Source organism: Mus musculus, chromosome 3 (genome assembly GCF_000001635.26).
Source record: "Mus musculus strain C57BL/6J chromosome 3, GRCm38.p6 C57BL/6J".
NCBI classification, from domain to species: Eukaryota; Metazoa; Chordata; class Mammalia; order Rodentia; family Muridae; genus Mus; species Mus musculus.
In genome coordinates, this window is record NC_000069.6 from 45,393,121 (window position 1) to 45,411,054 (window position 17,934).

General features: G+C 33.7%; 1 protein-coding gene across 3 annotated transcripts in view; it reads left to right on the forward strand.

Annotated features, from left to right (window-relative positions):
- Pcdh10 (protocadherin 10) overlaps positions 1 to 17,934 on the forward strand; it is a 56,182-nt gene that overhangs the window by 14,723 nt on the left and 23,525 nt on the right. The window contains exon 5 of one of the 3 annotated variants that reach the window (NM_001098172.1): positions 6,203 to 6,478. The exons of the other annotated variants lie outside the window; for them this stretch is intronic. Within the exon in view, the coding sequence (NP_001091642.1) occupies positions 6,203 to 6,243 (41 nt within the window). The 3' untranslated portion in view covers positions 6,244 to 6,478. Of the gene's footprint in view, positions 1 to 6,202; positions 6,479 to 17,934 lie in introns of those variants that run through there. 3 annotated transcript variants of the gene reach the window in all.

Below are 17,934 nucleotides of genomic sequence, written 5' to 3' on the forward strand. Positions count from 1 at the left end.
GTGTAGCAGCCTTGCTCACTTGATTTCTGTGGATGACTAACCAAAGGTAGAGGACCCGTGTCTTGAATTCATCAGTGGAGTCCTTTTGGGAATTCAAGGGATTGTGGGGATCAAGCTGAGGGATTTGTGCGTGCCAGGCAAGCTTTGTACTTCTGAGTTATGTCTCCTGGCTTAGGCTCATGTTTCCTAATGATATCGGCTGGTATCATCAACTAATCGCGATTTTATCTGACTATGTTAAACACTTTAGACCAAGTTTAGAAAGCAGTGTAGACTTCATGTTGAGTTTTCACTACAGATATTAGTGGTTTGCTGGTAAGGACTCAAGTTCATTATCAGAGCTAGAGGTACTGTGTGGCAGAGGCAATGGTGATCTTGTAGCACTGAGACTACAAACAATATTAGTACAATATTAAAACTGCATTTTCTAAGTGGATTATCATATACAGTAATTACTACCCATAAAAATGCTTGGAGGTTATAAGATAGGTTTCCTTGAAGATCTTAGTAATAAAATTATCCCATTTAATATCTGCTCCATGACATCATTTCCTTTTATGTAATGGATGAATACTATTTATAATTCAATCTTGGTTAAGCCATGCAAGTAATAATTAATAGATGTAAAACTCATGGCAACTCAATCAAAAATTGAAATCTGCCTGGTCTTGAAAAATCATTTATTTCATCTTCTAGTATCAAGAAAAATGTTCATTGCAACATAACCTAGAATCAATTAATGAGAAATACTGGAGATATATAATTTCTATTGGGAGTGGTAAAACAGGAAGGATTAAAAACTTGAAAAAACCCTCAAACTAAACACACACACACACACACTTAACCCTTAAGACTATGTAGTGCAAAACCACATAATAAATCCATGAGGCCATAGCTTTTTATATCAGACAATAGGAATAGGCGGGGCTCTCATCAGATTCACAGTGGTGGCAGTAGTGAATATTCTGTGTTTTATGAAAGATTGTATTCAGATTCTCAACTTACATAGGAACACTACTGACTCCATGGGAGATTCTTCTTTAGTATTTCAGAGCCTGTTAATTATGCCTTTCGTGAATCACTGATATTTGAATAGCCTCCATTTTATTTATACTATACAAAGCATAAATGCATACATTATTGAGAGTCTAAGATCCAAATTTAAACACATTCACACATTCTAGCTAATTCAAAGTGAGCAAAAATCAGAGTTTATAAAGGAGGACCATGGTGCATTTTTCTCAAATTGAATAGTAGATTTGAAACTTTTTTGCTCCTAAAAAAAAAAAAAAAAAAAAAAAAAAAAACACGTTCCTAAAACAATATGAGAATTCCCTCATTGTTTTTAGCAAATCTAAGAATATATATTATAGAAAACCTTTATTAGAAATTTCAATAGGAAAAATATCAAAGAATATATGATTCTAAGTAATCAGAGTTTATACTTTTAAATAAATGGTAATATTTTCTCTAAGGAAATTTTGTCAGGTAAATACACTCAACTGATAACAGAAAAGCAAATTTCCTTTTATAATAGTAATGAGTATAATACTTGGCAAATTAATTTATATATAAAATTATTACATGTAAGAAAGTATTAACTGACTAGTTTTTATTTTAAAAATGATCATAGCAATCACTATTATCTTATTTCATAAGAATGCATTATACTCATTTAGAAGCCTTAATTCAGGGACCATTGATTTTATTAGTATGTGTGTTAACATAATCAAATAAGAAATATATTATCATATCAGATAAATTTGAATTCATTGGCATATTTAGTCTCTAACCATAGTCTATATTTTTCACTATCCATTTTAGCCCATTGATACTATCTTAAATCCTCAGTGTTTGGATTGAAATGTGGCCCAAGTAGAGAATAAACACAGAGAAGTTAATTGTATTTACAATATACTTAATTCACCCTGGACTTTGTCTAAATTTCTTCTTTTAAAAATTAATAATATTTTAGAGATTTATGATATATTAGACTCAGAAAAATATCCTTAAATTTATATCTTGATTCTAACTTAATAGATTGGTCAATTGTGTCCTTAGCTGAATAGTAGATGCTTTATATCCAAGCTGTTCCTGACCATCCCCTGTCACATGGCAAGAGAATTTACCACTGTGTCATGTATCATCAGCAATGGAAATATTCTCATCTTCTAAATGAAAAACCACATGGCTCATGTGATTAAAAAAGCTAAAAATTGACACTAATTACTTGCTTTTAATCAGAATGTTTAGGAAATTATTGAGGTTGCTGTTTTACTTTTGTTAACTATGCATTTAGTTTTATGATGAGTGTAATGCACATTTGATGTTTAGGGAAGTAACTATATATTTAGTAATTTTTGAAAGTTTCCAAAAATGTCTCATGAGGTAACTGTAATTTATATAACAACGACGAGAAAGGGCAAGATGGATAAAGGTACACATTAGGTCCTTGTAACTTCTGGGTGCTACATATCAGGTGTTTTTTTTTTATTTTTAAAACTCTATACTAACGTTTGAAGAAAAAGAAAGTACAAGGTGCTTGCATACATTTGAAATGGTTTCCACTTTGAAGTGGCCATCTTAAAAAGCCAAACCTTCTTTCTTAAGAAATGGATAGTTTTTTAATAACAGACACTTTATTTAAAGCAATTACATCTTTCAAATGAAACAATGTATTATTTGAAACATTTTAGCCAGTATCAGAAAACCAGAAACAGAAATACATTACCACAGAGAAGAAGACATAGATGAGTGTGGAAATTGCTTGCTTTGCAAGCAGGCCAGCCCGAGTACAGACTGTCAAAACCCAAATATAATGCAGGCGTGGAAGGAACACTGACTGAATGGTGAGGCTGAGAAGACCATGGCCCTGGACTTGCTGACTAGCCAGTCTAGGTGAACTGCTGAGTTCCGGGTGCCTATCTCGGAAAGACTAAATAAATTAAAATAAAATAAAATAAAATAAAATAAAATAAGGAATTAATGTAAAAACAATAAGGTATGCAAATGATGGAGGAAGACACAATGTCACCATGTTCTGGTTTGCACGTGAGCCTGCAAATACACTCCACTAGTATGTCCACGTGTATGCATGTGCGCGAGTGCACACACACACACACACACACACACAAACACACACACGCAGTTAAAAATTAGCTTGAGGAATTCAGTTGTTACAATATGTGTTACTTACCTAAGTGACAAAATCCTGAATAATTAAAACAATTCTAAGATATAGTTGGATCCACTCCTGCATATATTTATTGTTACATTTTTCTCTTAAGATTTTTTTTGTCAGTGAATCGGTGTGGTACAATTTAGACAGCAGGGGCAAGGCAGTAATAAATGCATAAGAATAAACAAAGAAAATTTCCAATGATTTTTTTAAAATATATGTTCATTTATGTCCTCTTTCACTCAAGCTTCCTTCCATAAATTGTGATATAGATTTTTGAAATGCTCAACATATTGAATGAAGTAATTCAACTTCACAGATGCAATGGTCTCGAAAACTTCTTAAACTCATGGAGTTTTCTAGACTTAACAGTTTAGATCAGTGGTTCTCAACCTTCAAACTGCTGGGACCCTCCAATACTGTTCCTTATGTTGTGGCAACTCCTGACCATAAAATTTTTTTTTGTTCTTACTTCATAACTGTAATTTTTTTGCAAATCATAATGTAAATATATGTGTTTTCTGGTGGTTTTAGGTAACCCCTGTGAAAAGGTCCTTTGACCCAACAGGATTTCAACTCACAGTTGTGAACAATTTGTTTAGAGGGAATGACTAATGCAAACTTACTCTAGTCCATTTGGCTTTGACATTAGAAGCATCTAGACTAATCCTTTCACAGCAAAAAAAAAATCACCTTTCTTTCTCTCTCTCTTTCTTTCTTTCTTTCTTTCTTTCTTTCTTTCTTTCTTTCTTTCTTTTTTTATTAGCTTGTGAGTTCTTTTAAAATTCTGGAGCTCACTTATACCACAACTAAAGATATGAAAAATTAAAACACTGCATCGAGATTATTGTTAACAGTGTACCTACATATCTTCTTAGTAAATCCAGTTTTGTTAAAAAAAGATCTTTTTGGCATCTCTTTCTGAGCACTTCAAGCCTAGAGCTGATGGGAAGCGAGGAACATGCTTTGTTTAGTAACATCTTTCCCAATGTCTTCATTATCTCAGTGTGCCTTCTGTGAGTTTTCGTAATTTGCTGAACTCAATAGTGTGTTGAGAGCATATACAGAATGTAAAATAAAATGGCTTTTCTTACTGATCCTCATTAGTAGCATCTTTCTATCCCTCGGGTGGTGCTATCTTTGGGATAGCTCTGTTCCTTTAATGCCATAAGTATAGCAGTGCATCCAGTGTTAAATCTACACATTAACTAATTTTTTTATTAAAGCCTTTTAAAAAGGCATTTCTGTCATGTAGTTGCAACCATAAGTAAATGAGTGAAAACCTTCTAAGTATTTTGTTTCCTTTCCTGAAAACTGCCCTTTTGTATGTTCTCCTTTTTTTTCCAAGTTCTCTTACTTATTAGCCAAGTATTTCTGAAAGGATTTTTGCTAATCTCTTGGTTTGTTTTGTTTTTCTCACACCCAGATCCAATTTACTTAAAATTTCAATTTATCCCTTTTTGACAAATCCGTGGTCATCTGCTCACTCCAGTGGTGCTATTGTTTTTCTGAATTCCTTGACTCAAGGATTATGAAAAAAATCTCCTGTAAACAAAGAGCTTACTCACTTTAACAGGAAGCAAATTGCAGCACATACCCAGATGCAAATCCAGTCCATATCTCTCCGTGTCTACTGCTAGAAATTGAAGTTCACTGGATCCCTGTTATATTCTGCATCTGTGGAAAACATTAATCTATTCCCAGTTTCCATCATTAGTTCACTTAACTGAAGACAGTAGCTGCCTAGAGCTTGCTCCTGGTATATCCTAACTAATAGGATTTAAAGTTATGAGAGCTCTTCTGAGAGGCAGCTGTGAAGCACAGTGTGTGGATGTTTAATATGCTCACATCCATCACTGCCGGTGCTGTCTTAGACATCATGTTTTCCAGAGCCAACCTTACGTCTTTGTACGTCTTTACATTTAGATGATGTCAAAAATAGTGTCTGTCCAAGAAAACTCTGGACTCTTTGCTAAAGAACGTTTATAGCTACCTTTAGTCAATGTACTTGCCTTCTTTATAACTATGCAATAGTTAAAATATAAGTTAAATATGTCTTTAAATTCAACAGACCTTATTTTGATAATCTTGTGAATGGTTTACCAACACCATCAATTCTGAGAACAAACTTATGTAATTATTATTAAAGATAATTTGTAGCTTCCCAGCAATTACAAATGTTGCTGAAATTTGCTTCTGTCCTATAATTTTTCCCCTGATACAATTATTCTTTTGACATATACATATACAGCATGAAGCAATGATATTATGTATTAAACCAACCACTTATGAACTGTAAAGAATTGATACCTCTTAAGTATGTGAATTTCATATATGCTAATATTATTCATTCACACATCTGGGCATAAACAGAATTTCTGCTCTTTTAAAGCAGAAATTTACCTTTATAGCTTAAAATTTTAGATTAGTTTAATCCCTTATCTAGATGGTATATGTAGGGAATTTTAGAGGGAAGTATAATTTGAACTAATTTTAGACATTGAAATACACTAAATCATGGCATTTAAATTGTAATTTATCTTTCAATGTTTTCAGAGTTTAAATTTCTTTTGATTTGTTCTTATATAACACATTACATCCGAAGGATATGGAAAAGTGATCCTAAACTATTAGGATTTCAATTACTCGCATTACTTACTTTGTAGGATTTCTTCCAGAGTCTTGTTTATGAGTACATTATATGTTATTCTCAATCATTCATTTTCTATGAAGTTAATAAGTACACAGGTTCTTCTAGATTTAATCTATTTCTTTATTTAACTTCTGTATTTTTTCAGGGATATTTATTGAGGCCATTTATAATTATCGTTTTGAGCATATGTACACGGTAGTTAAACTGTTGTCATTTAAGAATATAAGGAGGAGGGAACAGACCAAGTTAGCTATTCTTTTACATAATATTTCATTTGCTGTGAGACTTTGTGTAACCAAGGGAAATGTATTTCCTGCACACTTTCACTTTTAGCATATTAACATTTTTGTATAACTCATTTTATATTGCAGATCATTTCCACCCTCTTTCTTGTTTTGCACATTGGAAGTAAACCCATTTAAGCATTTGTCCATCTTAAGAGTCTAACAAAAGAAGATTACCAATTAAACCATAAGTAGAATTGTTAAATGAAAAGGAACGCCTACATATGGAATTATTTTCCCTGCTGCATCACACTGAGGATTTCTGAACCAACATATGAATACTTTAAGTTATAAATATCTTGTAGATAATCCTGGAATATGCAAATTGATTTGCCTATAAATATAATTAAACAATATTCAATACTCAGTGTCCTAGACTCTTTTTGGCTGAGTGTGTCTTTTAAATTCCTTTATTTAATTAATTAATTAATTTATTTTTTGTAGAGTTGAAGTCATTTAGATAATGTAGCTTGAAAGTTGATGTAAGACTGTTATACTGATTGTTTAAGGTTAAATAATCTTATAAAACTGGGCCTGACATGTATTCTACTACTCAATATTCTGAGGCAAGGTCTGGGCCAAGCTAGTCTGTAAAGAGTGTACAAACCAAGCCTCGATGACTGCCTCAAAACAGAAATTAAAAGGAGTTGTGGCATAGAGCTCAGTGGTAGAATAGTTGCTTAAAATTTGCAAAACTTCATGATAGGAGCAGTTTCTAGCATAATAAAATTAGTCGTATAGATAAATAAGTAGATGTATAAAAACAAGTGAATAGAGTCTAAAGTCAGCTTGATAAGAGTTACGTTGGTGCTACATAGAGAATAAAAAGCACTTGAAGCCTGAGGCTCCCTAAGACGACCCAGTCCCTGAAAAAAAAATCTAGGTCACTTTAGGTGGCAAGAACATACAAGTTTGAAAGCACTGAGTCTCAGAATGTTATGATTTATAAAAGATATAGATAAAACAAAAATGCGTTACAAATGGAGGTTTAAGCTCTGATCCTAGAGTCGATCCATCACATAACATTCAATACATACATCATGTGTTACATAGCAATGCACTTACACATATGATTTATTTCAGAGACACAGTTTTAAACTATCTGAAGGGATTATGCTGACTGTAATCTTGACAGTTTCTGTGTCAAATGCAGCATTTTGATCATTCAAATGGACATTCAAAATGATCAATTATAGCTTTAAGTCATTGACGTCAACAACTAATCATAACCAGACATCTATGCTCTCTTTTCAAGACTAAATTTTGTGACACATCCACTCACATAGAAGCATCGTCCACCTACACTACACACTCACACAGAAGTCTTATATTTTGTGAAATTTCATTTTTAATTACTTCTACAAGCTAGCAAGGGTAGAACTGGCTGATGTCATATTTGACAGAGGAATACATTTGATCAGCTCCTCTCTCATTTGCAGCCACTAACAGGACACGTTGCTAGACAAGAAACTGATAGGCGATGCTGATAGTTTTAGTCTGTCCATTTGCTATTTAAGTTCAGTCTTATTTGTTTTTTAAGCAACAGTTCAGAATGCCCAAGAATAACAGCAAACTAACTATGACAATGTAGGCAAACTGCATTTCTATTTTCAGTCTTGTGTTTTGCAACAAGGCAGTTAGTTAATTTAGTTAGTACAGCCTTTCTTTTTAATGTTGATATTTGCCCAAGACGTACATTAGGTTGTCATAAGTCTTGTGTTGAGTACTTAAATGTTACATGTTTTATACACTGGAAAACTAAAGTTAACTTCAGCTTATCAGTACCTATTTTAAGTTTCATGTATATGTTAGTGGCTATATTTGGGATGAAAGTTAGATACTACTTTATTCTACAGAACCATATGTATAAGACAACGTTTTGCTTTGTAGCTTAGGTTAGTGCCTAATTCATGTTCTTCCCACTTCAGTAACCTCATACTGAAATGACAGGCCTGTTTCACCAGATAGAATCTACAAAGTTGTGTTTGTTTTTACAGATGGCCATGGAGTATATTTCAAGTTGACCTCTAACTCACAACTCCCCCGCACCTCCCCCCTCAAAGAGAACCCTTTCTTCTGAAAAAAAAAACAAAAAAACAAAAAAAACCTCTTTTTTATAAATATTTTGTCATGGTACTTATAAACATTTTATAGTTCACTGTGGGCAAAATCATCTATGTATAGAAGTAATGTATAAGAAGTAAAATCAATTACAGATGTGTTTGCACCCTGATTCTTTTCTGATCTCTAAGCAAAGATGCAACTGTGTTGCTTTTTGAAGTACCATTCATCATAAGACCAGGAGTCCATTATGACATAAATAAACTAAATAGATATAACAAAGACATCTTGATGGTATAGACTATCGAATTTTTACGCTAAAAGTGTTTCACAGGAAGGCTTGTGGGAGACAGTCCACAAATGTGAGACTTAAACGTGATCGTCTTTCAGTTGCTGTATATCTTAAGTCTAAAAAATTATGTGGAAAATGGTAAGGTGATCTGAAATGAATGCAGAACTCTAACGGTGCAACTTTGAGATTTATTACATATAAATTTATATTATAAATTATACATGAAATGATTATGTTCAAGGTAAACATAAGTATTTGTCTATTTGTTATTGATTTAACTCAGTCTTTCTAGTAAAAGCAGTGGTCAGAAATCTATTATGTAACAGCCATTGTCTTCTATTAAGTTATATTTTACATCTGTTTAGCCATATCAAAGTATAAAGAAATTATATACTAAATATTCTGCTTTCCATCAAGTCTTGGCTGAATTTATTTTATTCAAAAATACAATATAACTTTTTCTTCACTCAAACATTTAAAAGTAAATTCAGAGACCTTGTTGTGTATATTTAATCACAAGACTGTTAAAAGATAATTTTCTTTCAAGACAAACACAAGACTAATAAATACATGTTGACCAAAAATTAGATACTGCCTAATTCCATAATAACACATTTAGAAATGTTTTGTAAACACTATATCCTTTAAAACAACAGCTTTTCATTATTGATTTTCTAGTTGCTCATCAAATTCCCATTAGTTGCTTCAACATTACATATATTTACAAGTAATTTGCTTATTTTTGTTTAAATATGCTTTAAAAGACAAAATATATTATTATTTTAATCAAAGTGTCATGTATATTTTGAATGGAAAATTCATAAATACATAAATGAAGAATTTTCCTCAAGATGAGGATCCCCCTATGTAATTAGTACCCAAACATCTCTTGGTATTATGTCCAGGTTCCAAAACAGGGAATCATCCCACGACCTCTCCAAGTCCCTACCACTACATGTTCAGAACTGTTTCAGTCTCAAATGACAGATTATTCTATTTGTGTTCAAAAGCTTCTGTTATTGAAACAAATGAAATAAATGGAGTATGAAATTCTTCTAAAATGTATTAGCAAGTCATTGTTCTGATAACACTGAAAAACTCATCAGTAAATCTTATTATCTATTAATGTATACAAAAAGTACAATTTTGCAAGGAGGTATTTTTGAGTATCTAGTATATTGCAGCTCTCTGTATTTTTAGTATATCAGATGCTAGGCTCTTTGTATATTTTTATTGACTAAAATATAATATACTGCTGATTTAGTAGATTTATAAGAAACAGAGAATTGAATATGTCAACATACAGATTGTAATGAATGAGAAGTAAAATCGAGATACTAGATCTTTGAGAACACATTAGAGAATTATCAAAGTTTTGACAAATTTTTAAAAAGGTTTATTTATGTGTATGGGTGCTCTATTTGCATGCATACTTGCATGAGAGAAGAGACCATCAGATCCCATTATAGCTGGTTGTGAGCTACTAGGTAGTTGCTGGGAATTGAATTCAGGACTTCTGGAAGAGCAGCCAGAGCTCTTAGCTGATGAGCCATTTCTCCAGCTCCTTTTCATATTGTTTCAAGGAACTTACAATTAAGGAATGAACATGATAAAAATCAGCACATCTGAAGAGGGCAGAAAAAAAATCAGGGAATGGCAGATAGAGAAGGAAAGAGGAGAAATAACATTATAAATGTTAACTATTTAAACACACACAGCAGTGATCACTTCCTCTGTCTTCAAGGGGACAGAGAAGAAAGAAAGCTTTCAGACTCTTGAATGCTAAAGTAAAATTCTGTAGGCAAAACCCTGGCTGGAACACTGGTGTTTGCTCCTGAGGGAGGGAGAAGCAGTTCACAGGAAAAGCTTTACAAACTATAGACATATGTAGATGCCATCTGTGATTTGACAGAATCTCACTTTCCAGGCCCTTGATGCTGCTTTTTCCTACAAAATGTAATTCTCTAGCTGAGTCCAGCAAGTGAGCGAAAAGGTTCAGCTGCCCAGAGGAGAAGCTTTGAGAAAACCGTATTTTATTTTTCTCTTTTTCTGTGGTGGACTTCTTAGGTTTCTTTCTTTAGAATTTTAAAGAAGGAAAACAATGGAGTTTCTTGAGGCCTCTGTCTTCTTTACCTGATGATTTATAATTGATAGTAAGACATATAGAAAAAAAAAAGCAGTAAAATTGTTATAATTTAAGAAAAAGCTTTGGGGAGTTGCCTAGAATTCAAACAAGTATTCATGTATAAACTACTATGCATATATGGAGGAAAAAGATTGGGTATGTTAATATGATGCTGCAGACCACTTAAGAGGTCACATCTTAGTACAAATCTCTAACCAGTGAGTAGACATTTAACATGTCTGATTTCCGGGTATTATTATTATTGAGTTAATTTATTATTGTTATTATTTTCAATTTTTTTGAAACATGATTTCTCTGTATAGTCCTGCTGTCTTGGAGCTCACTCTGTAGACCAGTCTGGCCTCAGAGTCAGAGGTCCGCCTGCCACTGCCTCCCAAGTGCTGGAACTAAAGGATTGCACCACTAATACCTGGCTTAATTTACTTTTTTCTTTTACACGAGAATTTTTCACATTTCATGCTTTGTTATCCTCCGCTGGATTAAATAAGAAGGAAGATCTCTCTTGGTATTGTGTAACTAGACCACAATTAAATACAATTAACTACAGCACTTTTGGTAATTGTCATAATCAAGTCAAACATATGATAAACTTTACCTTATAGTGATCATGCTTTCCTTACTATGTTGACAGTGGGCAGACCATAAATGGCATATTTAATTTTTATATTTTGGGTTAGCACTTTAGAGAATAAATTAAATGGTTGCTTTAACCTAATGATACAGAAACTTAAATCAATCATGTGTCTTAGAAATATGAAGTGAAAGACAAAATCATCAAAGTGCTACAAGGAAGGGGTCAGTGGGCATCTATCCAGGGTATAGGATCAAGCTAGCGAAATTCAGGCTACAATAAATAATGTTGCAATCAAATTTATGAACATTTTTGTGTGTGACAATATATAATCATAATATAAATACTTAATTTCCTATCAACAGAAGGGTTGTTTGGTAGTAGACAAGATGAAATAAACTTTGTTGATTAGTAGAGTGAACCCCAATTTTTAACAACTTGAATCAAACTAAGGAATTGGGTGATCTATGCCTTTTCATCTAATAGAATGGTATGAATATATTTATAGAGTTATAACAACACTCACTGAACTTACAGCATTTTTCTAAAGTAAGGCTTATCTTGCTGAATTTTTGTAGAAAATACCTGGCAATCAATAGTTTAATTGTCTTCTCTCATTATTAAAATTGTTAAAGGTTAATAATCTGCTCTTTGAATATTTCAATTATTTATTTTGTAATGATACAGTGATTTCATTTGTAGTGATTATATTTTGATAATGAGCGTTGAAGGTATCTAATATGGGAATTATACTCTCTTTAAATTAAAACTTAGATTATATTCCTCTAGCTTTAATTGTAAATCATTTTTTAAACTAACATGAAGATATCTCACTAATTTTCTAATTTTAAAGGACCATCAGTGAGTGGTATTATTATTTATTTACTGTTATTTATAATTTTATATTATTAGTAGTAAACCTCATAATAGTGTAAATTTATGGAAAAATAAGTAAAAAAGTCAAAGAGGGAGAAGGAGAAGAAGATAGAGAGGAGAGTAGATGGTACTGAGAAAGAGAGAGAGTCAGAGAGAGACAGAAAGGCAGAGAGACAGAGCGACAGAGAGACAGAGAGAGTGCTAACCAGTACTTTGAGCTACTCTGCAAATTATTGAGAGCAGCACAACCCATTTTTTTAAAGGTTAGATTTGAATGTTGCTATATTTTAGGGATTTTGTTCTTTATTTTACTTGGTGTAGAATCACATTACATCAGTCTCTCAAGCCTCGACTGGTGTATAAGGTATATAAGAAAAAGATACCTCAATAATTTACCGCAGTTATGCAAGTAAATAAAAATAATCAATAACTTTTTTGAAAATATTTCTAATGTACTAAATAAATAAATTGTAATTTTCTTGGGAAATCTCCAGAGGAAAATCAAAACTCGTATCAAAACTCTGGCTGAAATCATAAGGGGACACAGGTGTGTTTACTGACTCATGATCCTGCATAGCAGATCTCATCCCCGTACAATGGGGATGAGTTGCCCTACCCAGCACATCACAATGGTCAGATAGAGTCAGGTTCCTGTCCCTCATTCAGTCATTCTAGGCAGTTTAGAAGCAGAAGCACAGTGTGGTCCTCACATTTGTTCTTGATAGGCCTCATGAAAACACCCTGCCTTTGTATTAGAAATAAACCTTATGGCCAATGGTGCTTCAAGCTGTCTATCTGTATGCATACAAAAAACCCTGAAAAATAACATATAGTCTTGCCACTTGGCGAGTGGGTGTTGTGACCAGATTTCATTAATTTTATCACTTTTGATTTTATTCTAATTTGGAACACTGGATCCAAATTTGTAAGTTTTTCATAGTCTACTCACAGTAATCATTGTTATCTTATCTGTGCCTAGGGTGGTTTCTCAAGGGTGGTCTTGATGCATTCCCTCATGCCCCTGATGACATAGTGAGATAAAGACCTCAGCTTTTGTGGACAGACAAGTTGAGGTTGACTCAGCCAGTAACTATATGATCTCCAAAATGTTAGCTTTCCTGTAACTCTTTCTTATCTGAAACACAGATTCTCACAAGCTCATTGTGGAGATTAAATTATTTAGCATATTTAAAGCAGAGTGGTCTAAAGGAAGTACTCATTAAATATTGAAAGCCACCTACCATGTATATTCAGTTAAAACAGGAACAACAGCATCAGCCAGAGTATGGACAAAATTAAAATCCCCGAGCTTAAATAGAACTAATTATGCCCTCTCTCACTCAGAGAGAAAAATCAGACACCAAGTGTTCTTTTCACAATAAATCACTATTTTGGTCTGCAGTTAATGTGTTCTTTCAGAGAGCACACGTGTTCAAAGTACAGTATTCCCATTCCCCCCCTTATCCATTAAGATATTACAGATTCAAATGTCTAACATGCAGCACATATTAAGCTTCATTCATATCATGATGGTGCTAGTTATAGGCCGGAATTACAAGTCTGAAATCTCACTGCCCTTTTATTTTACTCAACTTGTGTGTTTATAAAGAGGGAAGACACTTGATTATGTAAAATAAACAGTGACACAGAATCATTTTGTATATAGGCTTCATGATTATAGAAAAGAGATAATTTACATTTCACAGCCAAAATTAAAAGGAAATAAAAGAATTAGATCAATGTCTAATACCTCATCTATATGTTGGCAACTGTGATTGATCATTAGTGAAAGTTGTGACTATTAGCAGGATATTGTTACCCCAAATATAATTGTGAGAAATTATATGGATGCTCGGAATCTTCACGGAATGCAAATGGCTGTCCCTCATGGAAATTCATACACTTCTGTGAGGTGGAGGAGAGATGTTTGTGTCTACTTAGCCCAGGGTCCAAACACATGAAAGACAAGGGATAGTACCAGCTTGGTATCTGTACTTTGTACTGTTGTCTCTCTAAGTCAGACAAATGATCAAATGGTGGGAGAAGCCCATTTACAATACCCCCAAACAGCTGTGCAGAATTTACCTTCTGTAACAGGCTTTTAATGGAGTCTTTGTGAACATTCTCATTATTTTAGATTCTGTGTGCTTTCTCTCTTTACATTTCTATATCTGCTTTACAGATGTATATGAACTTGTTTGACAAATAACTAAACTCCCCAAGAGAAATATATGTTTATCTTTATGTCTGTCTATCTATCTATCTATCTATCTATCTATCTATCTATCTATCTATCTATCTATCTATATCTTTCTACATAAATATCATTTTTTTCTGAGTAACCAAAGACCTAAATACTAAGGTCCATTGCCCAATCTCTACTCAAGAATCATAGAATTCTTATACCTACTTCACATTCATACCTCATGTTGATAAATAAATTATATTTTATATTAACTTTCAGCATTTAATAGTGTATTTTCCAATGATAGGAATATAAAATGCTAAGACATATTTACATTTTTGCATTTAGTTAGCTTATGAGTTTTATTGCTGTAGTGTATGGATTTAAGTGTGTTTTTCTCTTCACAATTTTTTCCAATCTATGATATTTTAATTTCCTCATGATATAAAATAAAGAAAAGATGGATACTTTATTAGAATGATTTTTGTGAATGCTTCCTTATAAAGCAGTCGATGAAGGTGTTATATACTACAGTTATGGTATATTATCCAGGTGAGTTTCCTGATGGAGACCAAGGACATTCTAGGTGTTGGTAACTATGTGAGTAAAAGTAAGAATTCGATGAGCAAGTATCATATATTTTAAAGTGAATGTCATAGAATGCTAAACCTACAAATTAAATCTCAAGGCTTAGTACAACTTTGTTTTGTCTAAGTTACAGAAGGCTATGTTTTAGGTCAATTAAAGGTGTTTTAAATAGTACTAGCAGAAAGAAATAACAACTTCTAAGAGCTTATTATGATTCTAGTTCATTTTTTAATATACTTATCAAACTTGAATACATCTAAATCTCATTATCAGATGCAGACATTCTTACTGTCACCACATTAGAAATTATTAAATAAGAATCATCTTCTGTAGTAGCTTAACAGTTGCTTCCTCAAGGCTGAAGGAGAACCTCACTTTAGATCTGTGATCATTCAACTTCACTCTGAATGTCTGCAATTCACATTGGAATTGTAGGCCTATGAAACAGCACAATTCAGGAGGCTGATGCAGGCACTGTGCATTGTTTTAATGCTGCGTGTTTGACTGGTGCTGCTGTGTGTTGTGGCTCTTAAAGACCGCACAATGGTTCCAGTGGAGAATGAACATGAAGGACAGGCTTAGTGCAACGTTACCCAGACAACGTAGGAGAGAATAGATAAATGCTGCAACTGTAGAAAGTAGTTACCAAAGTGATTTCTCTTGTCCTGCGACTGGATGTCTGAGAGGTTTGCATCATGATAAACAATAATAAACAATGTACTGATGAGGTCAATTTTGATGAGAAAACTGACAACAGAGGTGTTGGTTGTGGGACAATGACAGAATGTTTGACTAGCATGCATAAAGCATGGATTTAAGCCCCAGCACCCACAAGGAGAGAGGAAGATAAAGGAAAACTAAGGGGGTAAGAAGAAAGAAAGCATGGATCACAGGGCTCCCAATGGAGGAGTTAGAGAAAGTACCCAAGGAGCTAAAGGGATCTGCAACCCTATAAGTGGAACAACATTATGATCTAACCAGTACCCCGGAGCTCTTGACTCTAGCTGCATATGTATCAAAAGATGGCCTAGTCGGCCATCACTGGAAAGAGAGGCCCATTGGACACACAAACTGTATATGCCCCAGTACAGGGGAACGCCAGGGCCAAAAGAAATGGGAATGAGTGAGTAGGGAAGTGGGGGGGAGGGTATGGGGGACTTTTGGGATAGCATTGGAAATGTAATTGAGGAAAATATGTAATAAAAATAAATAAAAAATGAAGAAGAAAGAAAGCAAGGAAGGGAGGGAAGAGGGAAGGAAGAAAGAAAGGAGCAAAGTGGGAAGTTTGAAGAATGGACGCTTTTATTGCTTTAGGGGTGCCATAGGAAAAGATTATTATTGAAAGGGTCAAGTTAAGTCTGAGGGAGTTGTTGTTGCTGTTGTGTGTATATTAATGTTAGCATGAATATATATATATATATATATATATATATATATATATATATAAATTAAGTATAAATTAAGAGTTTAGGATATGGAAAAATATGCATGGCCAGTTTGTGAAACTACTAGTAGACTATGCTATGTGGTTATTGTCACCTCAGAGATGTTTTTTCAAAGGTTACCGTCTTAATCTCCTAGCAGAGATGGATGAAATGCTATGGTCACAATAGTCCTTTTAACTTCAATAAATGTCATGAATCACAGACTAACTTCTCAGAGCAAGACTTACACATGTCTCTCTGTAAAAGAATAAGCCTAGAAGCAATATTTCGTGAGAAAAAAAAAGACTCCATCTCAGTTATAGAGTGAATTTAATATTAGTCTGTGATTATTATCTGCCTTATTTTTTCCAAGTTAAAACTTATAGGGAAAATATACTGGGTTGTGTTCCGTGAATTCCTAGCTTCATCACAGCTGACATTACCTCAGGCTTGTGATACTGAGATAGCAGGATGGAATTTCTTCCTGAGAATCACACCTCACTCCCCCACTCCTTCCACAATTATCCTCAGAGGTGAGCTGGCTGCATGAGAGCTGGGCAGCCATTTTCCCTGCAGCATGTTTTACTGATTTTTGAAAAATCAGTAATGAAAGGCATTGCTATTTCCAAATAAGTCAAGTAGAATCCTAGGGTTCTCTGTTGCATTCTGAGACAATGGCAGACTCCTTCAAACCCAGGATTTTCTGCCTAGCTCACTGGAATCAAGAAACAGCTCTCTAATTTTCCCTCTATTTCAAGTGTTATTCTAATATGTTCTACTCTAATGTACTTATTAAACACTTTTAGGGGATGCTATGTTAATGATGCCAATCGCATCATATGTCACCAGCTTTTAGTCCTTTTATAGTTCAGGTATGACTCACTTTGCTTTGCATCCTTTAATGATCCTTACCCTCTTGATCCACCATTTGTCTCAAGATCTTGGATGTGCAATCATTCTGTTCTACTTCCAGATGAGTGTTTTTATGTGTGCATTCTTCCCGTTCCACAGTGGCAGGGCTGCTTCCTGCCTGTGAAGCAAGACAAACTCACATTTCCTGTAAACGTTCCAGACAGACATACATAATTTTCCCTTAATGCCTTATAGATTCTTATGCACAAGAATATTATATTTAAAACAATCTGTAAAATCATTTTGCCCTTTTTTTGGTACATGTTTTAGAATATAATCCTTGGGCCTATGTCCAGAGTTACATTTTAAGCTGCCAGACACCCACAAGGTTTGTAAAATTAATCTGTTATTCACCCTGCATCCTGGAAGGGAGAGGTTTCACTCTTTGAAGTTGTTCTGCCCATCTTCTCTGACACCACTGGATAAAGTAATCATAGTAGAATCTCCATGTTAAAAAGCAAACAATTGAAAACAACAAAATACAGCACAATTTCTGCTTCTGAATATTTCTGCTTTTATTTCGGTGTTCAAAATATCTGTAATTTCATATTTGTTCTTGTCCTTGTTGTACTTCTTTTAACTCATTTCTTCTGAGACAGTACATTGTCTCCTTAAATCTCATACTTTCACAATGTCCAAATGCTAATTTCACAAATCTACTTACTTTCCACTGTCACCAGCATATCCTTTTCATACATGCTCACTATTAAGACATATGAACTAAATGTACATGTGAACAAAATGGGGGCGGGCACTGGGAACTA